Source organism: Schistocerca americana, chromosome 4, assembly GCF_021461395.2.
Source record: "Schistocerca americana isolate TAMUIC-IGC-003095 chromosome 4, iqSchAmer2.1, whole genome shotgun sequence".
NCBI lineage: Eukaryota > Metazoa > Arthropoda > Insecta > Orthoptera > Acrididae > Schistocerca > Schistocerca americana.
The window spans coordinates 715,977,334-716,004,595 of record NC_060122.1 but is presented as its reverse complement, the minus strand read 5'-3'; the positions used below and the strand labels follow the sequence as shown (position 1 = coordinate 716,004,595).

The 27,262-nt window shown below is 37.2% G+C and overlaps 1 protein-coding gene across 2 annotated transcripts in view; it reads left to right on the top strand.

Moving 5' to 3' along the window:
• Positions 1 to 27,262, top strand: part of LOC124612780 (exocyst complex component 4) — a 242,963-nt gene that overhangs the window by 100,183 nt on the left and 115,518 nt on the right. For both annotated transcript variants that reach the window (XM_047141177.1, XM_047141175.1), the window contains exons 7-8: positions 9,395 to 9,703; positions 19,936 to 20,160. In XM_047141177.1, the coding sequence (XP_046997133.1) occupies positions 9,395 to 9,703; positions 19,936 to 20,160 (534 nt within the window). The remainder of the gene's footprint in view (positions 1 to 9,394; positions 9,704 to 19,935; positions 20,161 to 27,262) is intronic.

Below are 27,262 nucleotides of genomic sequence, written 5' to 3'. Positions count from 1 at the left end.
TTGAAAGTGTCTAGATAATTTTTATATATTTGATTGGCATTAACTTATCATGTACACTTTGTGTATCACCTTGACCAGAAGATACGACAAGTTGGATTTACTGGCGCAGGAAGCTATTAATGTGGGAGAGGCGACTAAGGTTACATGTTGCCTGTAGATATTACTGGGAATATGATGTGATGCGAAGAGGCAATAAATCCAATTTTTCTATACTTAACACTTAGCTGAAAGTGTCACAGGCAGTAAGTTTATCTTCAGTTTCTACTACAATAGGAATTTACAGTAATTACTAAAAGATACAAGTTTTTTGACCATGCACAGTATAAAGGATATTCAGTATATCTGTTTAAATAGTGATGATCAGCAGGTCCAAGACCTCTGTTCATTTTATTTTTTATGAAAAAAAAAACAATAATTCTGGCCATTATCTTTAGTTTACTAAAGAAAAGAAAAGTTCCACATCTTCCTTTGAAAATTGTGTTGCACTGCTGGCAAATCCACTTTTAAGGGTTTTTTTTCCCATTGAGAACTGTTTATATATAGCTTGTGTAACTTACATGAAGCTCTCGGATTTCAAGACTTGGCCCATCAAGTTTTTACACAAAGAATTATGATGGCATTGAAACTAGTATTGGCGGGATTTTGAAATGCTAATGCTGATTTTGAAATGCTAATATGGGAACTACTCTGGTTGGTCACACAAGGGGTTAAACATAAGCTAAGGAAGTACTCTGATTGGTCACACAAGCTATTTGTTCCACACTTCACTATTATTTTGTTACTCTGCTTTTACAATACATTGCTTTCTTCCTAATCTTCGTTAACAGAGAAGAAACTTAAGGACTGTGACAACCTTTATGTTTCAGGAGAGACACACAGTTGCATTCAGTGAATTATGTGTTATGTTTTGCATAGCGAAAATTTGCCCGCATCTCGTGGTCGTGCGGTAGCGTTCTCGCTTCCCACGCCCGGGTTCCCGGGTTCGATTCCCGGCGGGGTCAGGGATTTTCTCTGCCTCGTGATGGCTGGGTGTTGTGTGCTGTCCTTAGGTTAGTTAGGTTTAAGTAGTTCTAAGTTGTAGGGGACTGATGACCATAGCTGTTAAGTCCCATAGTGCTCAGAGCCATTTGAACCATAGCGAAAATTTAAATTTCATGTTTTAGAATGTAACATCTTACAGAAAGATAAGGAAAAAATGTCTTCTGGCAATGACTTTACATATTGAGAAGATTGTTATTGGTCTACAAAAAGTTAACTTTCCATGTAGTAGTTACAAAACTATCATATATAATTTTCAGCGTATGGTACTTGCACTATTTTACAATGTTATTGATGGATGTATCACATATTCAGCCTCAAAAGGCAAATTCCCAAATTTCCCTCACTTGTTCAAAGGTTTCATTGATGTTAGCTGCAATGGGTACTGAAATGTGTCAATGGTAACAGGTGAAAATTTGTGCTGAACCAGAACTCGAACCTGGATTTCCCCCATTACGTGAGCGGTTACCTTAACCACCTCGGTCATCCAAGCGTGCTTTCCTTCCAACCGAAAATTTTTATGTACTACTTCTTTAAAACATTTTAGTGCAGTTTGTTGCACTGCAAAAAATTTTCAGTGAATCATTTTAATCTGCATCTACATCTGTTCTCAGTGAACCACTATGAAGTGCTTGACATTACATCCCATTATACTAGTTATTCAGGCTTTTTCCTGCTCCATTCACATATGCAGTGTAGGAAAAATTAAATGCTTCTGTGTATGCTGTAATTAATCTAATCATATTTTCATGATCCCTATGGAAGCAGTGTGTAGGAATTTTAATAAGTTGCTAGTCATCATTTAAAGTCAGTTCCAAAATCTTTGTTAGTAGACTTTCTCAGTATAGTTTCCATCTATCTTCAAAGTCCACCAGTCAGTTTCTACAACATCTCAATGACACTATACTGCGGGTCAAACAAACCTGTGACCATTCGTGCTGCCCTTCTCTGTATTTGTTCAGTATCCCCTCCTAGTCCTATTTGCTGCAGGTCCCACGCACTTGCACAGTATTGTAGAACAAGTTACACATGTGGTTTGTTAGCAATCTCATTTGTAAACTGAATGCATTTCCTTTGTATTCTACCATTAAACCGAGATTTGTTACTTGCCTTACCCACAACTGAGCTTATGTGATAGTTCCATGTCACTACTAAGTGTTATGCTGAAGTATTTGTATGCATTTATAGATTCCAAATGTGACTCATGAATATTACATTAATGGGATACTATGTTATTTTGTTTTTTGAAGTGCACAATTTTACATTTTTGAACATTTAAAGCAAGCCACCAGTCATCGTACCATTTTGAAATCTTATAAAGGTCTGACTGAATGTTTGTCATCAGTTAATTTATAAATTACCTCGCTGGAAATTTGTGAACCCCCAACCTGTTGATAATTCTTCTTACATCTGCAGAAGAATTCAACTTCTATAAAAACCAGGACTCGTCACCTCTTATTTTTAGAAAGACTTTTATTGTGTCTTTAATTACTCGTACCAGCATGATCTGAGTTAATCAACTAGGTACATCTCATCTTTAATGAACTCCAAACTTCCAAAGGAAAAAAAAAATAAACAAGCATATCCATACATCAGTATTTACATTATTTTTAATAATCTTCTGATCTTTAGTATTCCTTGATGCCATGATTCATGCAGAAGATTCGTTGCCACCTCTGATTACTTTGTGCAGCATGGAGCTCATGTGAAATACCTCAGAAAAAAAAGAAAATAAATAAATAAAATGTACAAAGCCAGACTTGCTCCTTAATAAACCCTTTTGCATAAGAACTACAATTTTTCCTGATAATCAAATGAACAGATCTTCTGCTAATAAAGCTTGTTCATTTATGTTCAGAATTGGTACATGATTCCACCCTCAGTCAATGAAATGATTTATTTCCAAAAACTTTGGCTACAAAACATTTGGAAAATCTCTTACCCTGACAACAGCTTTGTTCAGACTGTACTTTGCTGTAGATAACTACATCATCTGCGTAAAGTCAGAGGGTACTGTTAATAGTGCCCGCAAGATCATTAATATATAACATGAACAGCAGGGGATCCAACACACTTCTCTGGGGTACACTCAAAGTTTTTCCAACATCTGTCGATGACTCTCGATCCAAGATAATGTTGTGCGTCCTCCATACCAAGAAATCCTCAATCCAGTCACATATTTCATCTGATACCCATTGTGACTGTACTTTTGAAAAGCAGCATAGATGTGGTACTGAATCAAATGCTTTTTGGAAATTGACAAATACTATATCTGCCAGACTGCCATGATCCATAATTTTTCAGATGTAATAGAAGTTTGAATTGGGTTTCACATGATCTGTGTTTCTGAAATCTGTGTTGGTTGGCATGGAGGAGACTGTTCTGTTCAAGATACATCATTGTGTTTGAGCTTAGGATGCGTTCTAAAATTCCGCAACAAATGAATGTTAAGGATACTGGACAGTAGTTTTGTACATCATACAGTTTTTGTTTGATGGACCTGCAATAGATTATAGTTAACAGAGTGTGTAGAATCTGATAAGAATTCCATTAGGCCCTGTGGCTGTTTCTCAATGCCACTGCCACTAATATCTATTTCACTCTTTTTTTTTTTTTTTTTCAGTGTTAACGAGAATTAAGTTGGGGCAATATTCCTGGGTTTTCCTTTGTAAAGAACATTTGGAAACAGAGTTAAGCATTTCTGCTTTGATTTGCTACTTTCAGTGTCAGTTCCAGTCTCATCCATGAGTGGCTGGACACAAACTTTGGTGCCACTAACAGCAGCTTTTACATATGACCAGAATTTTTTTGGGCTTTGTGAAAATTTGTTTGATAATACTCTGCTACAGTAGTAATGAAGCTTCAGCATTGCTCCCTTGACATCCAGACGTGTGTCATTCAGCATCTCTCTATCCATAGCCCTATGCTTTGTTTTATACTTATTATGCAGTAGTCTCTGTTTCTTGAGAAGTTTCTCAACAGTGACTGCATACAATGGAGGCTCTTTCCTGCTATGAACTGTCCTAGTGGGCACATATCTATCTAGTTCATAATCAACTATTTTTTTTTTTAAAGTTGAGCCATAGTTTCTCTACCTGCTCTTGTCTTCTGTGAAAAGTGTCAAGCTTCTCATTGATGTGTAACTCTTGTTTCTCTCTCCAGTTTGCTAAACATGTAAATCTTTGTTTTAGTTGCTCTTTGTGTTCTGGTATTCTTTGTTACTAAAACTGCCTCACGGTCACTAAGGCCAGTTTTGATGTGGACTTCCTCAAATAGGTCAGGCCTGTTTGTTGCTGTTAGATCTAATATATTTCCATCATGCGTGGGGTTCTGATGTGTCTGTTCAATATAGTTTTTGGAGAGGGCATTTAATAATATTTCACAGAATATCTTGTCATGCCCACCACTGACAAAACTATAATTATCCCAGTTGTGTGATGGATGAAAAAAGTGTCATCCAATGGTTACAGTAATCTTATGGAATGTGTGTTGTTAGGATTTATTTATTAAGGTAAAATTGAAAAATTCAGATTGTATATTACTTTGTGCTTCTCTTATGTACATTTCTTTTTTTCAGTGTAGGAATTGTACACAATATGTAAGAAATCTAGACCTATGTAACACTTCTTTAATGTTTAAAAATTGTAGTTTAAACCAAGTTATTTTATTGCCATGGCTCTTTATGCCATATGATAGCCTGTTGTGGTCTTAAATCTGTTACCACACTTTCATGCGCGTAGTGACAATCTAAAATTGACAGCAGTGAGATCTTTGGACAAACCTAAGCATTTTTGAAAGAAAAAGCTATATGCTTTTGTTGTTAATGAAGTTAAATTTACCACAGCCAGAATTTCGTTCTACACATTATGAGGGTGGTCCCATAAGTACCCAGCCTGACTGAGAGATATCAGTCGTTGAAAAATATCTCTGGATTAGAAAGTATACAATCTATGAAGTATATGTTTCAAGTTTGAAGACACCACATTATTTGGTATTTGTTTGGCAGCCATCAATAGTGAACTTTGTGAGTGAACTTGAGAAATGGAGAAAATAGGTCATTTTTTATTTTTATTTATTTTATTTATTTATTTATTTATTATTTTTTTTTAATCGCCTCAGCACAGTCAATATTAAAGCTGAGCTAGATTCTACTTTGGGAGAGTCTGTTCCTTCATTGACAACAGTAAAATATTGGGTAGCTGAGTTTAAATGAGGACATACGAACTGCCAAAACGAGTATCGCAGTGGTCGACCAAATGAGGTGATGACTCCAGAAATGGTGGAGAAAATCCACAAAGCAGTACAGTATGATCATCGACCGAAAGTGCGTGAGCCAGCAGACATAGTAGGCATTTCAAAAAGTATGGTACATTGCATATTATCTGAAAATTTGGACATGAGAAAACTCTGTGCAAGGTTTGTATCATGTTTGCACACACTCGAGCAAAAACAACGTCTGAAGATGTTTCAGTTGAATGTTTTATGGACTTTTGCAGCAACAAAGCTGATTTTTTTGTGCCGTTTCATAACCATTGATGAAACATGGGTCCACCACTTCACTCCCGAGACAAATGAACAATCAAAACAATGGACACAAATTGGAGAACCAACTCCAAAGAAGGTGAAGACTATTTCATCTGCAGGCAAGGTCATAGCATCGGATTTTGGGATGCGCATGGGATAATTTTCATTGACTACCGTGAAAAAGGAAAAACTATCAACGGCGAGTATTATACAAACTTATTGCAACATTTGGGCAAAGAAATCAAGCAAAAATGGCCGCATTTGGCGAAGAAGAAAGTTGTTTCTTCAGGACAGTGCACCAGCTCACAAGTCCGTTATTGCATTGGCCAAAATTAATGAATTAAAGTTTGAATTGCTACCTCATGCAACCTGTTCACCAGATTTAGCCCCCTTGGATTATTTTCTGTTCCCAAACTTTAAAATAAAATAAAAAATAAATAAAAAAAAAACAGCTCGGTGGTCGAAGATTTTTGACAAATGAAGATGTGATGTCAGCAGTTAATGGCTATTTTGAGGAGTTAGGCAGCTCTCAAAAAAATTTAAAAAAATCGTATCAAACTTATTTCACATCACTGGAAAAAGTGTATAGAGCTTAAAGGAGATTGTGTTGAAAAATAAATACATTTTTTCCAAAAATTTTTTGTTTGTTCTTTGTTGAGTCAGGTACTTATGGGACCACCCTCATAAATCTTTTGGGCAAAATTAATTGAGGACAGGCAAAAATTTGTAGTTGGGTATCATGCTCAGAAGTAGCTGAGGACTTTACAGAAGATTATAATCCTGTTTTTAAATATGATTTATAACTTGATTTGCCACATTGGACCACTTGAGTCATTCCATGTTCACTTTCTCTTTGAAGATTGGACTACTTGCTTCTTGCACTCAGCCCAGTACTTTACATTCCATCCGAACACAATTTTCTTAACTCGTCTGAAATCTCTACCGGTCTTCAGTGCATCATTTCTGCTGAAAATTTATGATTCATAAGGAGAGTATTAATTTTGTTTTTGTTCTCTGCATCAGTAATTCTAAGTCCGACTGCTTCAAGATCTCGCTGAATTTCTTCGACCCACTTTCCTCCTGTCTTCTTTCCAAGACTTTTCATCACTACTTATTTTAAAATCCTTTTGCCAGGCAGTCGTAAGACATGAAAGAAATATGAGATTCTTTTCTTCTTCATTGTGCTGGTGATTGGGTCATCTCACAATAGAGAGTTTCATTAGGGAGGATTCTCCAGAATCCATCAACCTGATATTTTTTATTGATGCATGTTCTGATAATTCTTCATTCAGTCTTGTGGAGTTGGTCAGTTCTTCTTTCATTTTTAATTTGGAACAGAATTTCACAAGCATAAGATGCTTCCAGGAGAGTTACAGTTTTGTAATGTTAGGTCATAGTGTCTATTAGAAGCATTTATTATTATATGTTGAACAGGTTAGAAATTGTGCTCTTTTCATTTGGTTGGTTCTATTTATCCATGTTGCTTCCTCACCTACGTTGTGCAAAATAATTTCTCCGAGATAGTTAAATTGTAGAACTGTGTTAATTGCATGATCATTTATGAAGATTTTTATCTGTGCAAAGAGGTTTCATCTGCATGATTTCAATTTTCTCAGAGGATATTTGTGGTTGTATTATTGAGGCAATCTTCTGGAGCCTTGTGATCTGAGCACGAACTTCTTCCATGTCAAGGACTAAGAGAGCTAAATCGTCAGCAAACCCAAGGGTGTTGGCTCTTATTGCTGGTTTTCCTCCAATTTTAATTTAACATGGATTTTCTTTTTGCCAGATTGTCATGATGTGATCGAGGCCCACATTGAAAAGCAAAGGGGCAATTCCTCACCTTGTCTGAGTCCTGTTTTTATTGTGAAAGCTTTTGACATTTTCCTCTAAACTTGACTTTTGAATTTGTGTTAGTTAAAGTTAGCTGAATGAGTCTTACCAGTTAGGGATGCAGGCCATATGATCTAAGGATTTTTGGAAGTTTGGGTCTATAAACACTATCATATGCTTTTTTAAAGTCCATGGATGAGATGAATAACTGTTTGCTTCTATACTTGTAATACACCATTAGTAAAAAAAGTCATACCCAGTATTTTTTGTAGGAGGGGGGGGGGGGGGGGGGGAATATGCAGTTTTCATATGCTACCATGTAAGTATTTTGACAATGTTGCTGAAGTAATGTCTTCTAGCCGGCCGATGTGGCCGTGCGGTTTAAAGGCGCTGCATTCTGGAACCGCAAGACCGCTACGTCGCAGGTTCGAATCCTGCCTCGGGCATGGATGTTTGTGATGTCCTTAGGTTAGTTGGGTTTAACTAGTTCTAAGTTCTAGTGGACTAATGACCTCAGCAGTTGAGTCCCATAGTGCTCAGAGCCATTTGAACCAATCTCTTCCAAATTCCAAAGGTGGCAAGGGTCAAATACATGGTGCAAAAGGCTATTTACAATTTGAACAGAAACCAGCTGGCAGTTACAAGAATTGAGGGCAAGAAAGGGAAGCAGTGGTTGGGAAGGGAGTGAGACAGGGTTTTAGCCTATCCCCAATGTTATTAATTCTGTTTATTGAGCAAGCAGTCAAGGAAACAAAAGAAACTTTGGAGTAGGAATTAAAATCCATGGAGAAGAAGTAAAAACTTTGAGGTTTACCGATGACATTGTAATTCTGTCAGAGCCAGCAAAGGACTTGGAAGAGCAGTTGAATGGAATGGACAGTGTCTTGAAAGGAGGATATAAGATGAACATCAACAAAAGCAAATGAGGGTAATGGAATGTAGTCAAATTAAATCAGGTGATGCTGAGGGAATTAGATTAGGAAATGAGACACTCAAAGTAGTACATGTGTTTTGCTATTTGGGTAGCAAAATACCTGATGATGGTCGGAGTAGGGAGGATATGAAATGTAGATTGGCAATGGCAAGAAAGGCGTTTCTGAAGAAGAGAAATTTGTTAACATTGAGTATTGATTTAAGTGTCAGGAAGTCGTTTCTGAAAGTATTTGTATGGAGTGTAGCCATGTATGGAAGTGAAACATGGACGATAAATAGTTTAGACAAGAAGAAAATAGAAGCTTTCAAAATGTGGTGCTACAGGAGAATGCTGAAGATTAGATGGGTAGATTACATAACTAATGAGGAGGTACTGAATAGAATTGGGGAGAAGAGGAATTTGTGGTACAACTTGACTAGAAGAAGGGAACAGTTGGTAGGACACATTCTGAGGCATCAAGTGATTTCCAGTTTAGTATTGGAGGGCAAGCAGATTCAGAAGGATGTAGGATGCAATAGTTCTGGGAAATGAAGAAGCTTGCACAGGATAGAGTATCATGGAGAACTGCATCAAACCAGTTTTTGGACTGAAGACCACAGCAACAACAACCGTGTAAGTTTGAGAACAATGAATCTGTATCATTTAGACACACATCATTTCTGTTGCTGATATATGTTACACAGATTTTCTTGTAGAGGAGGTATTAACTCTACTGTGTTTCAGCATTTTAAGAAAAATGCATCAAATGAGAATTATGGACAATAGTTATTAAATGAGTCCAATTTGTCAATGTTATGTTACAAATATTAGTATTTTCACTACTTTATCTGCTTTAATATTAGATCTCTAATAGTGAGTTTATAAAATTGCTGCAGCAGACAAGTCCTTAAAACTGTGTTCATCACAGAATAAAAATTTCAGTATGGAATGGAAATATATTTATTATCTTTCAATATCAGTACATTATTATTCATCTATATGTATAGAATTGATGTAATCAGAACACAAGCAACATTTCTTCTGATCTTATAAGTAATTAATGTTTGTCCTTTGTCTGAATTCCAGGCTGTAAAGACAAATATGCAGAGTGAACTGCTGGCAGTTCTCTCACGGGTAACTCAACAAGTGCAAGACCATTCTTCATCAAATGCCCCACTCCAACTGCCTGCTTCCAACATTCCAGTGCTGACACCTGTACCATCAACTGGTCCTGCATTTCTGCTGGAGCTGTTCAGTTCTGTATTTGTACAGCTGAGATGTATCACAAGTGCTCATGCTTCATTATTACACATTTTTTCTTGCATTGCTGAAAAACATCACATTGATGTCCACCTGTATGAAATGGCTGATGTCTGGTCAAAAATACAAGCTGTTGTAAGTAAAAACTGTGCAGTTCTTTCTGAGATTAGTGCTGTCTTTAGTGCAGTATAATTGTTTTGTGTGTGATTTTTGTTTTTTTTTTCTGGGACATGTTTTATTCTTACAGGGTGTTTCAAAAATGACTGGTATATTTGAAACGGCAATAAAAACTAAACGAGCAGCGATAGAAATACACCATTTGTTGCAATATGCATGGGACAACAGTACATTTTCAGGCAGACAAACTTTTGAAATTACAGTAGTTACAATTTTCAACAACAGATGGCGCTGCGGTCTGGGAAACTCTATAGTACGATATTTTCCACATATCCACCATGCGTAGCAATAATATGGCCTAGTCTCTGAATGAAATTACCCGAAACCTTTGACAACGTGTCTGGCGGAATGGCTTCACATGCAGATGAGATGTACTGCTTCAGCTGTTCAATTGTTTCTGGATTCTGGCGGTACACCTGGTCTTTCAAGTGTCCCCACAGAAAGAAGTCACAGGGGTTCATGTCTGGCGAATAGGGAGGCCAATCCACACCGCCTCCTGTATGTTTCGGATAGCCCAAAGCAATCACACGATCATCGAAATATTCATTCAGGAAATTAAAGACGTCGGCCGTGCGATGTGGCCGGGCACCATCTTGCGTAAACCACGAGGTGTTCGCAGTGTCGTCTAAGGCAGTTTGTACCGCCACAAATTCACAAAGAATGTCCAGATAGCGTGATGCAGTAATCGTTTCGGATCTGAAAAATGGGCCAATGATTCCTTTGGAAGAAATGGCGGCCCAGACCAGTACTTTTTGAGGATGCAGGGACGATGGGACTGCAACATGGGGCTTTTCGGTTCCCCATATGCGCCAGTTCTGTTTATTGACGAAGCCGTCCAGGTAAAAATAAGCTTCGTCAGTAAACCAAATGCTGTCCACATGGATATCGCCGTCATCAATCCTGTGCACTATATCGTTAGCGAATGTCTCTCGTGCAGCAATGGTAGCGGCGCTGAGGGGGTGCCGCATTTGAATTTTGTATGGATAGAGGTGTAAACTCTGGCGCATGAGACGATACGTGGACGTTGGAGTCATTTGGACCGCAGCTGCAACACGGCGAACGGAAACCCGAGGCCGCTGTTGGATCACCTGCTGCACTAGCTGCGCGCTGCCCTCTGTGGTTGACATACGCGGTCGCCCTACCTTTCCAGCACGTTCATCCGTCACGTTCCCAGTCCGTTGAAATTTTTCAAACAGATCCTTTATTGAATCGGTCCTTTGGTTACATTAAACCTCCGTTGAAAACTTCGTCTTGTTGCAACAACACTGTGTTCTAGGCGGTGGAATTCCAACACCAGAAAAATCCTCTGTTCTAAGGAATAAACCACGTTGTGAACAGCACACGCTTACAGCAGAAAGACGACGTACAGAATGGCGCACCCACAGACTGCGTTGTCTTCTATATCTTTCACATCACTTGAAGTGCCATCTGTTGTTGAAAATTGTAACTACTGTAATTTCGAAAGTTTGTCCGCCTGAAAATGTACTGTTGTCCCAAGCATATTGCAACAAACGGTGTATTTCTATCGCTGCTCGTTTAGGTTTTATTGCCGTTTCAAATATACCGGTCATTTTTGAAACACCCTGTATATTGCCATCCAAATGTTTAGCATCTTCATTGGGGTTGTATTTAATACTGTGAATGTTATATTTGGCTGTATTTATTTTATTGAAGTGATGTTTTATGCTGCATGCAAGCCTGTTTTTGGCTTAATCTTGTTACAATCTTTGCACTCATAGAGAGTGACAATCAAAATTTACAACAGCGAGTTCTTTGGAGCAAATCTTAAGTGTTCATTAAAAGGGAATTCTACATGATTGTGATATTCCACTGCTTCATTACTGTAATATTGCTTTATTTCAGCACACTTGCCAATGTCTTCTGTTCGAACTTCATTTTTTGAAGTGCTGCAGTTACTGCTGAAGTTAAGTGTACAATTCAGCATCCAATTCTTGAAATAAATATGATGTGTCTCATAAACAACATATTATATATATTGTACTCTCATTTACAGTGACTGTTCATAACAAAGTTGCTTCTTTATTCGGAACATCACAAATACATTGATAAGGACTGTGTCCAAACCGGTCTTAGTTAACAGATTCCATTTGAATATGTGGATAACAAGTTTTCTCTTGTTCCTGTGAGGTGATAGGGAATGTTATGACTGCTCTTTCTCTGTGGCTTGCATATCGTCTCCAAGGCAAAACTTGACAACACTAAATAAACTGCCAACCAACAGGTACCATGAACATAGCAAGATATGTATTGTTGTCCCAGCTTGCAGATGTGTTGCATCCATCCAGTTCATAATTGTATGCGCGTAAATAAAACATACATCCAGACAGTAGGTTATTCTAATTCATTACCTAAATGAACTGTTTATAGCGGTGATTATCTTGGGTTGGTTTGGAAAATGCTTGTACAACACAGCATGTCATCAAATTCCTCCCCTTAGGCGATTGATGCCATTACTACTGTGAAACGTCAACAAACAGTAAATATTCAAATTGCAAAATTAGGTTTAACTTTCTTGACTACAAGTATCATAGTTTACGTCTGTTTGATAGATATTCAGAGTTACAATTGCATCTCATTTGTAATAAATATGCTGATGTATGTTCACTACTTATGGAATACCTCACAGTGAATTATGAACCATTAATCATAGACATGCATGTGCCTGAACTTCACTTTACGTTTTTAACCCCTCTACCAGGCAGTCATTCTTTTACTATGGGTATGGAATGCCAGTAACAATCATTTAACAGCTTCACAATATTTCTTTGCTGAGTCTCTTGAATTACTCATTATTAGGACCTACAATCCAGTAGACATTTTGTGTAACCCTCCATACTTTATCTAATAAAAAAGTTTTCTTCTACAACTCAGGCTTTTCTAACCAAGCTCATAAAATGTTTTGGAAATCGCTAGGCCTGTGCTACACCTGTGGCAAGTCTTCGAATACAGGTTTTAATAAATGTATATAAGAAGGGTTCTATGATGGAGACTGTTGAATATGAGAAAGAGGGAGAATAACCGTGGTGCTCCAGGAGGGGAAGAAAGACAGAAAGAAAGGCAGGAAAATAAAGGCTAAGAAAGTTGTAACATAAGAAAGAAAGAAGATAGACCCCGAAGATTGGTACCCAGCCCAGCCCACAGCCCAAGGATTGGAGAATTTGCCAATTCTGCAGAATGACTTCTCCACACCAGGTCCCAAAAAGTGGTTTATCACCTTACTATTGACACCTAGTGGGGACGGTAGCGACATGACACAGTAATCATTTTTTCCACTGAAAACCCAACATTGAAATTAAACACACACTAAATCACCCAACTCTCACTAAAAAATTCCTATAAAATCATATCTGTGTTTCTAATCTCATTAAAAATAGACATTTCTTTAGGAAACTCTACAAAAGCTACAAAGCTATTATGGGATGTTCACCTGTGTAAATTGTTATGGAATACACTACTCCTGTTATGAGACTGTGGCTTCAGGTGCCAGAGGCTGCATTACTTTCTAAAATTGATCCATTTTCATCTACAGCTGCACGATGTGCAAGAGATATTTGGATTTTTATGTTAATATTAATAGTTTTACATATAATATACCTTTGTACATAATAACACCCATTAATATATCAATTAATGATGAATACTTAAATAATTGTTGTTAACGCTGTATGCAGAGAGATGAAATACCATTGTTCTCCAGAATAAGACTACATGAGTTAACATAGAAAAATTTATTTTTGTAGGTATTCATTTACTGTGTAAAAGCAGTGATCAACCAAGTACGACTTCAATTTAGATTTGAAGTGACCAATGTTTTGTATGTGTTTAACTGTATCTGGTAAGGCATTGTATAGTTTGATACTAGGATGGATAAGGCTGTTTTGAAATAACTTTGTGTTGGTGCTTTGAACATGTACATCCAATTTTTGTCTTGTATCATAGCTGTGTATTGTGTGATTTTGAGTGATGAGTGGTCTTTTTATATGTAAGTTTTACTTTAAATACATTATATTTTCAAGTATATATATGCAAGGAAGTGGAGGATCATCCTTTTTTGAAACAGTGGTCTACATGATTTGTGATTATCTAACTCCTTCCATTATTCTTATAAATTTTTGAATGTTTTGATGGCATCTCCAGAATTTCCCCAGAACGTAATCCCATACCGGAGGTGAGAGTGTACACCTGCATAATATACACACTGAAGAGTGTTGTAGCTGGTACAGTTTTTTAATGTATGTATCACAAAACAAGAAGTACTTAATTTTTTGTTCATTTGCTCAATATGTGCTTTCCATTTCAAGTTGTCTTGTAGATGAAGTCCAAGAAATTTGGTACAGGCTGTTTTGGCAATTGTCTGCCCATGTAGCTCTAGATTGGGTGATATAAAGATTTTTTTGTTTGTGCTGTGTGTATATCCATAGCTACAGTTTTTCCAGTGTTTATTATTAAGTCATTGTCATCAAAGTAACATGTTAGCTTGTCAGTAGCGTCTCTTATGTTTTTTACAAGAGTTTCTTCTGAGTTTCCTGTAATTAGAACACTCGTATCATCAGCGAATTGAAATATTTTACTGCAGTCATTGCTTACGTTAAGGTCATTTACATAGAGTAAGAACAGAGCAGGACCCATTACTGATCCTTGTGGTGCTCCATATTTAACAGTCAGTGGCTTGGAATTATATTTCCTAGTAACATTATCCCTTTCCTGATCTATTTCCACATATTGTTCCCTGTTCTTAAGATAAAAACTGAGCCAGGTGTTAGCCCTTGACAAATCTAAAAATATGCCCATGCTAAGTTTTTTGTTGTCTAATGCTATCAGTGCCTCTAATAGAATGGAGTGAACTGCTGATTCGGTTGAACAGTTTGCTCTAAATCCATGTTGAGATACTGACAGAATGCCATTATCCTCTAAGAAGTCTGTTGTCTCTTATTGAAGAGCCTTTCTAATATTTTTGAGAAAACGGACATAAGTGCCAATGGTCTATAGTTGGAAATATCATCTTTGTTTCCTTTCTTGTATAATGGCTTCACTTTTTCTATTTTCAAACATGAAGGAAAAGTTCCTGTAGTAAAAGATAGGTTACATAGTTGAGTTAAGGGCTCAGTGATAAAGTCCCCACATTTCTTTAAAATGAAATCAGGTATATCATCTACGCCTGCAGAGTGTTTCATTTTGAGACTTTTTATTGTAACTAGTACTACTTCTACATTTGTTGGGTACAGAAACATTGATTTGCTTGAGACTTTTCTCCATGTTTCTGTATGCTGCTTTCTATTAGAGGTCTGTTGTAGTAGTTTCTCTGTTACATTTATAAAATAGTTATTAAACATATTAGGTACTTCCTGTGGGTTGTTAATGTTTTCCAAGCCAGCCTTTAATACTATATTATTAACTCTATTTTTGTAAGATTTGGTTTCTTTCTTTACAACTTGCAAGATTGCTTGGGTTCTGTTTGAAGCATCTTCTATGTATTTGTCATTGTCTTGTTTCTTTGCCCCCTTTATTATTTTATTTAAGATAGATTTATATTTTTTAAAGTAACTGTCAAACTCCTGAGTTGTGTTGTAGCTTCTTGCAATATTGTTAAGGTACCGTTTTCTAGCCAAAGATTTCCTTATACCATTAGTAATCCACTTGTTGCTTTAAGGGGTTTGGGTTGGTTTGGGTTGTTTTGGCTTTCGATGGAAAAGCAAGATCAAAATAACATTTAAAAATATTCGTGAATGTCTGAAACTTATCAGAAATATTTTCTGTACTATACAGTAGCTCCCATGATTCTTGTTGGAGATAATTCTGGAATGTTTGTACTGCAGTATTACTGAAAGTTCTGCCCATGTGTTTAGTCTTTCTCATATAATTATAGGATGGATTAGTGTTTACACAAAAGCTTATAGCCTATGCATGATGGTCTGCCAGTCCAGCTTTAATTACAACTGATTTATATTTTGTTTTGGAGCTCATTGTTATTTGGTCTATAGTAGTACTAGAATGATTCATTTCACATGTAGGGGAGTGGATTGTAATCTCCAAATCATTGGCTGTTAATATGTTCATCAGTTCAGATTTTGAACTGCTTCACTTATTAAAGTCTACATTTAGGTCTCCACATATAAGAACTGTTTTTCGATTTGTTACTACTTTATTTAGTGAAGTATCAAGTCGAGTGTTGAATTTTTTTAGGTGGGTATCTGGAGATCTATATAAACCTATTACAATTAATTTGAATGCTGGAATTTCTGTGCCTAATATTTCAAAATCTTTCCCAGTGTTTAAGGATTCAACATTGCCTAAGTTATTGAATTTGATATCTTTCTTTATGTATATGCAGTTCTCTCCATGTGTAAACTGATTTCTTCAAGTTTGTGCTGCTAACACATAATCCGTTATTGTCACTGTCTTTAACTCATTTTCTTTCAGCCTGTGTTCAGTTAAGCAAAGTATGTTAACATATCTGAGTTCACTTGATAGCAAGATTTCCAGCTCTGTTACTTTATTCCTAAGTGACTGTATATTCTGATGAAGAAGAGTGACCTGTGAGATTTTAAGTTTGTTCTGATTGTACTTGGTTGACCACTTACCTTTATTTCTGAATTTAAATTATGTGGGAAATCTTAATTCTCATCTTGAAGTGTGAGTTGTTGTTGTTGTTGTTGTTGTTGTTGTTGTTGTTTGTTTGTTTTTTTTTTTTTTTTTTTTTTTTTTTTTTTCATAAGAAAATGTCCTGATGGTGAAAGGGGGCAGTTCTCCATCTCTTTGGTCATTTTACTTGTGTGGTTGATGTTGAGCTGGTGTCTGTTTTTGCTGCAAGGACTGCTACTGGAGGTGGTGGTGATAGCTGCACTAGCTATCCTAATTTGGTCTTCAGGCTTTTTGGGAATAAAAAAATCTTGTAGATGACATGGTCGCCTTACATTTCTTCACTGATACATGTAAAAATAGATGTCCTTGGTGATACTTTTGAGACTTGGTCCACTGACGTCCTTAGTGGGTCTCCTGTGGGTACTGCTTCTGGTTTCCAGTGCCCAGCTCTACTTGTTGTATCTTGAATACCTTCAAGTGTGGAACTTGGTTCAGTTGCTTTTTTTTGGGTTAGATGCTTTTGCCGGTATCACAGCCTGGTTTAGTCAATGGTAGTTTTGTTTTGCTGTGTCTTCTTTGAGTGAGGAAGGTGTAGTACAGTTCTTTATTGTGGCTTCTCGTTTATCTTTGAGTTGGATAAGTCCATTTTTGCTGTTGATTTTTCTTGTGTTTTCACTGTCGTATTTGCTGAAAGGTCTTCACATTGTATGTATGTTAGAGCTGGTATTTGCAGATTTGCACCTACTGCTAGCTGTAAATGTCTACATAATTTCTTTTTGCCTTCAATTTGCAAGTGGAGTCCAGGCCTTATTGGCCGAAAGCTTATATTGTGACAATCTTTCTGTTGTGCCTATCTGCGACTCAGTGTCTCCCCTATATGGTGAGTGGCAACTTTCCTTTACATAATATTGTTACATTCCATTCTGGATTTTCCATTGTTTCATTTCTGAAGAATAGCATACATGTTGATATCATTTACAACTCTACCGTGCCATTCTATACATATATATTGAGGTAAACTATTACCACCATATCCCATATTCATACCTGGCTCCTAATTTGTCTTCTGTGCTGTATTTATTTTAAACCTCTGTGCTAATCACTCACTACTATAACTCCTTGTGTATGTTCCAGCACACTTACCTGAAAGTTAGCCCAGCATATTTACACTTTATAGCTAAAGGTATATCCCCATTGATTCCCATTGTCAAAAGGGGTGGAGTTAAACTCCAGATTCACAAAAAAAAAAAAAAAACAACAACCACCTCACCTGGGTTCTGCAGTCCATTTACTGGCCGATGTTTGTTAATTTCTATTGTTTGCCACATACTAAAACAACACTGTCAATCATTACATATAATTACATCACTGTGTGTGTATTAATAAAACATTCTTGGGTTTCAAGTCACGTCAAGTGGTTTACTGCCCTGACGCAGCTTGAAATCTGAGAATGTTTTATTAACGGATATCGCCGCGAAAGCATGCGTTTGTGTGTGTATTAGTTATCTTGTTGCTTTTGAAGTATAGGATAGTTAAGAGTAATTGCAGTCCTAAAGAAGATGGGGAAAGAAGTAAGAGACTGCTATATGGAAACCTAAAGCTGAGAAATATATCAGATAACTAATGCCACAATAAAGAATAAGAATAAGCAATTCAACTCAGATCCTATACAGCTTGCTAGAATCTTGCCACAACTAGATGCCAAGCGAAAGTGAAATCATTGTTTAGGTTTGGCTGTGTCTCTGAAAGTAAGTGTGTCGTTGACACTGCTGCTGCTGCTGCAGGTTGACGGGCTGCAGCTCCGATCTGTGATGGTTGCTGTAGACTCATGTAGCATTAATACAGTTGAAGCCTTCCGTAGTCATTGTTGAAAATCTTCCATCCCATGGTCTTGTTAGTTTCTTCTCCATCATAATTGTTCATTGACTACTTAAACCGTGTCAAAATTCTCAATTTGCAGTGCTATAAATTGCTTTTGCACTGCAGTGTAATCTTGGGATGTTGACCCATGTCATTGCAGACAACAGGTATCCATTCCAGCATATCTTTGTATCCAAAAATCACCAATATTCTTCAGAATTTTAGTTTTCTAGTTGCCATTCTTGTTCTTCATCAGTTTTATTTACTCCCAGCCATATTTGTTCTGGTTTGTTTCAGTGGTCACAACATGAAATATTACACTTCTACTGTACTGTGATATGAGGCAGTGATATAAAGTCTGATTGAGAGCTATGGCTACATTCTTGCTCACCTTATTATTTTTGCACACTCACGAATACCTGCCAATTGAATCTCATTTCTGAAACTACTGCTGTTACTGCTGGAAATTAAGAGTACAGTCAAACATCCAATTCTTGAAATAAATACTTCTCATAAACAATGTAATATATGTTGTACTCTCATTTACAGTGACTGTGCATACAATAGTTGCTTCATTACACTGCCTCCATCCATTCCCTAATTCATGAAGGTATCTTCTGTCTGTGCAACTAAATGAAAGAGAGTATTGCCATACACGTTTCACTTCTCTTATTTCTCTTTATACACATAATAAATGTATTTGCAATAGTTACTGTATGTTACAATGTTACATTTTGTCTTGTTTTTATCTTGTTTTTCATATTAGATTCAACTTTTGTAGCACAAATTTCATGAGGTGAAATTATCGTTCGGTGTTACATACGATTTCCAGTGCTGTTAGCCCATACGTGTGGTCCTGGAGATGTGTTCATTGGTTGCCTGCTCCAGCTGGCTGACTTCCGACATTTCTCACCCACATTTGTTACATATGCATTTCACTTACATCAGTCACTTGCACTCTTCATTTTGTGATCAACATGTGTGTGTTTACAGTGGGTAGTGTTGCCTGCTGTCACTGTGTGTTTGACATTCGTCTTTTGTTTGTGTTGTCAGGTTATTGTTGTTATTGTTTTAGTGGCTAACATGATCAGAGAGTTGTTGATTATATAGATATGGCCATTAAGTACTTCCTTTTCTTGTAATGTCAGACGTTTTTTGTTTTCCTGACATTACAAGAAAACTTTCCGATACAAAGAGACCTTGCAGTTAAAAAGGTAATACTTAATGACCAAATCCATATAGGCAAAAACTGTGTAATCATGTTAGCCACTGAAACAATAACAGACATCTGAAACATAACCAGAATAAATAATTAATTCATCAAAGTAACATGTTACGCTACATTGTGTGTATTTGCTAATGTAGATAAAAAACTTAAATGTACCACGGTAGACATCTGACGCTCACAACAAGTTATTGAGGATAAGTTAAAACTTACAGTTGCATCTCACCCATAGAAGTAGCTGAAAACTTCTATTGTTTCACAAGAAAATGTTTCAGTAGCTATATATATATAAATGGATTAAATTCATAAGACTGAAATATTAAATGTTATGTACAGTATGTATATATTAATTTGTTGTTTCAATGGGGAAGAGAATCTGATTGCATAAATCTTTGTTGCTGATTACTTTGTTTGACGTGTGATGATGTCCTTCCCTGTTGGAAGTATTTGAACTTCCCAGATTATTCAGTCATTTTGTTTATTTATTTCTTTATTTTCTTAGCTGCAGTTGCTCCTTACAGATTACTTAGACATTCAGAACACAAGCGGAGAGCCCCAGCAGGCTCCCTCATTTTCAGAATCAGCAAGTGACATGTCTGTCTTCTTCACAAGAAAGAAACCTTCCAGACAGAAAAAGAGTCCTTTGTTTAAATTTGACTATTCGTCTCATGCTCTAACCATGAACAGCTATCTCAAGGACCAGTGGAAGAGTGATAGAGTTATGAAGGTAATAATTTATTCTTTACAGTGAAAATAGTAAAATGTAAGTGCAAAGATAATCTTATAACACACCACTGTTTTATGTCAACCTGTACATCAAACATAATATTTGTGAACTCGTGATAATGAGTATAATTTTCTTGCATGCAGTGCTTTATCTTTTCTTCAACAGTTTGAGACAAGAAAAAATTGCTACGCTACTATGTTTGTGATAAACCATCTGGTTATCATGATTTGCGACACAGCAACTTAGCATTTTCCTGCTGCTCCCATGGCAGCAGAAAGGGAAATTTTTCATTGCATAACCTTAGTCACACAGCTTTGTCTGAAGTCACAAGTACATTAGATTAGATATAAAGTGTGTCCTTTTCAAACCTTCCACATTTCAAAAGCCCAGGAAAACATAAACTAAATAGATATGATAATGAAATTACACCATGTGATAGAGCAACTCAAAGAATTTATGTTCTGGCAACAGAAGTGCAACTGTTGTTGCCATAGTCTAGCATCATCACATTAAGTGAAATTGGTGACTCTGCGGCAGTGTGTGCAAGCAGTAGTGTGGTTTGCAAAAAACAAAAACCTCCAATTACTGTGCAAGAGATTGTAGATTGCAAGGATGTAATTCACCTGATGTGAAGACAATTAAGGAATGGTATCATAAGTTTCTGGTAACTACAAATGTTCTGAACATACTGGCTGTGCATGTTATAGTTTTGAAAGAGGCAGTAGACGGCATCAGACAAGCATTTCTCAGAAGCACCCATAAGTGAATTTGACAGGCATCCAGGCAACTTTATGTACCTGGAGCAACATTGCTTTGTGTAGTGCACCAGCATCGTCATTTGTGTAACATCCAATGCTGAACAACAGAACCATGCTGACAACAATTTGCTACTGATACGCTTCAGCATATTGACATGAATGCCAGCTGTGTGGAAAGATGTTTATCCTTAGATAAAGCAACCTTTCATGTATAAGGGATGGTTAATTGGCTTGATGTTCAGATTTGGGGCTTGCAACACCCACACGTTATCATTGAACAAGTCATGATAGCTCTAAACCATGGTTTCCCAAACCCTGTTCCATGGAACACTAATGTTCCACAGAAAATGAATAAGTGCTCTGTGAAAAACTATTAATAACATGATGTTTTCTTATTTCAACATTTTGATGATACTATTTTTTTTAATTTTATGATGATTTCTTTATTATTAGTTATGATTTAAAACTGAAGTAATAACTAAATGAAACAAGTTTTTCTCATTTTTGAAATTCTACAAATCTTCAAAATAAACAAAGTGTTCCATCAAAGTACCAGAATTCTCATAGTGTTCTGTTGTAGGAAAAGTTTGGGACTCCCTGCTCTAAACTGAATGTCTGGTGTGGAGTACTGCATAACAGGATTGTTGGACCATTCTTCTTTGCAGAAAACACATTGAATTGATCATTGTATCTACCATATTGGACAAATTTGTATACCCTCAGATATAAGATTTGCAACCCAACTTCATCATTCAACAAGATGGAGCTCTGTCACATTGGTCAATGACTGTTCACAGGTTCTTAGTTATGAAATTTCCCAGTTGCTGCATTGGACATGGAGGACCCATTGCCTGGTCACCATTCTCTGCCAACATTACCTCGCTGGTGTTGTTCTTGCGGGACTTGTGATGGGCCACATGTGAGCGACCAAAGCTGACAATATTTCTGTTTTAAGATTTTGTATCACTGATGCAATGCTACAGAGGCAAGAAATTGAATATTAACTTGATATTCTTCTTGCTACAAGTGGTTCACATGTAGAGGTGTGCTGATGATTATTAAATAAATTCTTTGAGATGCTCTAGTGTATGATGTAATTTAGTTATTATACCTACTGCACTTTTTTTTCCCGGGTCTTTGAAATGTGGGAGGTTTGAAAGGGACACCCTGCACCTTTTGTTCTATAGATCTGTAGTAAAGATCTTCAAGGACGTAGAAAAAGATTTTTTTTTTATATACTAATGTTTTTCCCAAGGACCCTAAGGGAAGTGGTCATCATGGATATGTGCGCATGCACGCGCGCACGCAGTCTCACACACACACGCACGCACGCACGCACGCACACACACACACACACACACACACACACACACACACACACACACAGAAGTGTATAATTTTTAATTTTTAGGCTATTTTGCCATGCGTCAAAACAGAAACCGGTTTACAACACTTATTTTATTTATGTTATCATATTACTGCACTGAAGATGTTTGGAAGTTATATTTTGATTATTTGATGTGGTATTATGAATAATGTACACATCAGTTGGTCCTATGAAGCAATTCATGATTGGAGTAGGAGTTGGTCTCTATTAAGTCCTTTAGGTTTTTCATAGATGGGGAGCACAATGAAATTGAATATATATATAATATGGTATGAGAAGTTCTGAACTCAAATATCATTTGCCCAAGACAGTTCAATTCAGCTCAAAAAAATTCTTGAGCAAATCAACATTGAAGTTTTTCGGACTGCTTTAATTCAATAAATGTAAGGCAGTTTCTTGGTGAGCTGTGCAGCTCGTTGGTAGAATGCTTGTCTCCCACGAAAGCATCCCGGGTTCAGTTGCCCACTGCCTCTGACTTTTAAACAGAATTGCATATTCTGTGATCATTTGCATGAAGCATTAAACTCATGAACACACAAACAGGGGGGAAAAATGGTTATCTTCGAAACTGGTAATCGGTGGTCCAAGTCTCCGTTTGATCATTACGTTTTTTCCCCCTCATTCAGTTACAATATTTACATCATTTAAATATAAAGTTCATCACTTGTGTATTAATATCACATGCCTAATTGATATCCTTTATTAAAAATGTGGGTTGTCTTATTTATAATTACGTATTTCATGCAGAATTCCAGTTTCCATTGCAAATACCATTTCTTAATTATCAGTCTTTTATAACAGAATGTAAATAAAGATTGCTTACATTAAAAAAAAAAAAAAAAAAAAAAAAAAAAAAAAAAAAAAAAATTAAATTTTGGGGTAAAAATGAAAAATCAAAAAAGGGACTCCGTTGTGTTACAGGGACCACAGTGATAAGCATCACTGTTTCCCTTCACCTCCCATTCAGTTTTCATAAAAGCAATAATTAGCTATGTGGATGTGATGAATTTTGTATTTAAATAATGTAGGTATTCTAATTGAACAAAAAAATAATGGCGGAACCAGAGATTAACAGTGTCGAATGCTACCCCCCACCCCTACCCTCTTTCCCAGTCTTTATGTATTTCGTGGAAATGCTCGTAGAACACAAACCTTTGTTTAAAAATTTGCATCTACCAGGAATTGAATCATGGCTGCCCACGTGGCAGGCAAGCATTCTACCACAGAGCCACACAGCCCATAGAAAAACTGCCTTCACTTTAGAGAATTTAAGATGCTCGGAAAACTTCAAAGCTGATTTTCTCAAGAATTTTTGAGAGTTTCTTCAAACTGCTTTGGAAGGTTGATATTTGAGTTCTGAAATTCATGTACTTTTATTTTTTATGGAAATCCAATTGCCCTTTGGTCTCCTCCTTGTCTTGTTAAACTGAAATTTACTGGTAGCTAAACATTTTGTTGCTACTGGAAAGTCATTGAAGACCTGTTTACTTGAATAATGAACACTTTTGGGACCAAAACAAGTGACTTTAAAACCTTTGTGAAGAATACTCTTGTTTCTAATGTTGATTCCATGAATAGAGGTGTTTTTCCTCAGTGATTCACATTTATTTGCTTTTATTTAAATGTAGAATTTTTTCCATTTAACAATTTTTATTTATTTACTTATTTATATATTTGTTTTCTTGACAGAATTGGAGCCTTATTTCTAGCCATGTGTCCTCAGAGATTACACTTCGTAATAATAACAGGAATGTATATAAGTATTAGAATAATTTTGTTCATAGTAATATTGTTTTAAGTCCATTACTTCTGTTATAGTATTACTCTCAAATAAAAGTTAAGATCCAGTAACAGATAGACGTGGCAACAGTGGAGGAAGGCAACTGGGATATCCTAGTAGAAAAACTCTACTAATTGTCACAGGAAAAGGCTTACTCACCTCATGAAAGCAAAGCGATTTTGGAACAAGTGTGACATACAAACCTTGCTACTTCTGGGTTGGAACTGCCAGTGTTTGTAACATGTTGATTCACATTGCTAGAAGCTCACCCAAGATTGTGCAAAGGTCTTTAACTGTTTGAGTTACAGTAATAGGATACTATCAGGTAATATGAAAGAAAATCCTTCACAAAACTATTCACTTATTAGTGTCCAATGCCGTTTAAGGATTGCATGTAATGCCATAATTTTCAGTTTTGACCGTTCCGTTAATAAAAAAAATATCTTCTGGGTCATTTGGCAAACCTGTTATTATTGGGGTAGCACTTAGATACAGGGGATTTCATTGGTATGTAAGTGTTAAAAGAATGTAACAGACCATGACCTTAATCTGAGGGGCTCCTGGAGACACCTTTTCATATGATTTCTCTGACAACTCATTGATGTCTGTTTCTTGTGAATGCTCTGTTTGAGTAACTCAGCTGTTTTATTTTCAGAAGTAAAATACTAAAATTAACACCATCAGAAATATTACTGAAATTAGAATATTATTGAAATTATACAGCATTACAATAATCTTCATGTTTGTGCATGACTTGTTTGAGATTTGCAGTCACTTTGATTAATACAATTGCCGTAACATGTGTTTCCAGAAGCCCGATTTAATTTTATCATGTATGCAATGAGCAATAAGGTAGTTGCAATGTGCCTCACCTGTGATGGTGATACCTGAGTAGGTGCTCATTTAGTGTCTGGCATCTTACGTAATTTGTATTAATGACAAATTTGAAATGACAGACACAATACTGCGTAAGTTAGTTTGACACTTTTGCAAATTTGTTGATGCATGTATTATTACGATGATCAGCTTGTATACGACAGTTGATACAGTATATTCATTACAGGTTAGCATATGCATTCCATTGTAGAGAATTTGGCAGTGGCAATATCTTCCCAGTACAGTTCGTCTGTAAAATTCTGATGAATGCACAATGTGAAGTTTGGTTCATTAATATATTTACTGCACATAAAAATTGTTCATAGAGATGTCGTAATGAAATGAGTGCAAGGCACAAACACTTTTACCAACTAAATGCTGTCAGTGACATGCAAAAATCTACATTTCTGTAGTAATAGTGACACTGAGATGTCAACATTAGGAATAACTACTGTAGACTTCCTGGATCATTGTCCAGCTCTTCTACTTATAGAAGACAGTGTGAAGAATTGTTAAAATTTGTTGTTAGGTTTTACTAGCAAAACTAAACTCACAATATAGCAGAGATGCTGAGTCACAGATAGGCACAACAAAAAGACTGTCACTCAGTAGACTTCGGCCAACAAGGCCTTTATCAAAAATACGCACACACACACACACACACACACACACACACACGCAAACACCAAACACAACTCCTACATACATGGCCACAGTCTTGGGCAGCTGAAGCCAAACTATGAACAGCAGTGCAAGATGGGAGAGGTAACTGGGTGGGGGTGAGGAAGAGGCTCAAGCCAGGAGGGGGGGGGGGGGGGGGTAGCAGGCTAAGGGTGGGGGACGGTAAAGTGCTGCTGCAGGAACATGCAGGGATCAGGTGGAGAGAGGATAGGGCAGCTATGTGCAGTTGGCAGGTTAGACGGAGGGCGGGGGAGTAGCAGAAGAGGAGAGAAGTAATTAACCCCCTCCCCCAACCTTGTACAGAAACAGATCTGCCATGCGTTATCTTTCCAGTCACCCACCCTCTCCCAAAGTCCCACTGTCCGGCCACAGAGGAGCAATCCTCTCATGACTCAGAACTACCCAGGACTAGAGCAACAAATTACATTCTCCACCAGGGTTTCGACTATGTCTCGTCAGGCCCTGTAATGAGAAATGTCGTACCCACAATCCATCTCCCTCCCCCAACAGTATTCCTCCGCCCACCGAACCTACACAATATGCTTGTCCATCCATACATAACTCCTGCTCCCAAAACCTTGCCTCATGGCCCATGTTCCTGTAATAGACCCAGTTTCAATACCTGTCCCATACATCCTCCCTCCACCACTAACTCCATCTGGCCACAAACATCACCTATCCCTCCAAAGGCAGGGGTAGCTGTAAAACCACTCATGATCCACAAGCTAAGCTGCAACCACTGTGCTGCTTCTACATGGGCATGACAATCAACAAGCTGTCTCTGTGCATGAATGGCCACCAACAAACTGCGACCAAAAAACAACTGGACCACCCTGTTGGTGAGCACGCTGCCCAACATGATATTCTTCATTTCAGTGACAGCTTCACGGCCTGTGCCATCTGGATCCTTTCCACTAATGCCAGCTTTTCTGAACTGCACAGGTGGGAACTCTGCCTGCAATATATCCTATGTTCCTGTAACCTTCCATGCCTTAGCCTTCATTAGTCATTGGCCTTACCTATCTAGCTCCTTCTGTGTTCATGTTCCAGCACCACACAGCCCTCTATTCCACCAACACACACGGTCTTTACTACTCTCCTTCTCTGCTGCCCCCCCCCCCCCCCCTCTGCCCCCCATCCTCCGTCTAACCTCCCAACTGCACCTACCTGCCCTACCCTCTCTCCACCTCATCCATGCAAGCTCCCGCAGCACCACTTTACTGTCCCCCACCTTTACCAGGCTATCCTTCTCCCTGTCTGCCCCAGCCTTTACTTAACCCCCATGTGGTCACCTCTCCCATCTTGTACTGCTGTTCATAGTCAGGCTTTAGCTGCTAAAGACTGTGGTTGTGTGTGTGTGTGTGTGTGTGTGTGTGTGTGTGTTTTATCTATTTTTGACAAAGCCTTGTTGACCAAAAGCTTACTGTGAGATAGTCATTTTGTTCTGCGACTCAACATCACTATATGTTGAGTAGCAACAGTCCTTTTAATAATATTGTTACATTTTCCGTTGTTTGAAGCTAGCAAAATTAATAGATATACGATTACCTAGAGCCAAGAAGTAATCTGATTTGCCTATGGATTGGACAATGGGGAAATTGACAAAATTGTAGGTATTAT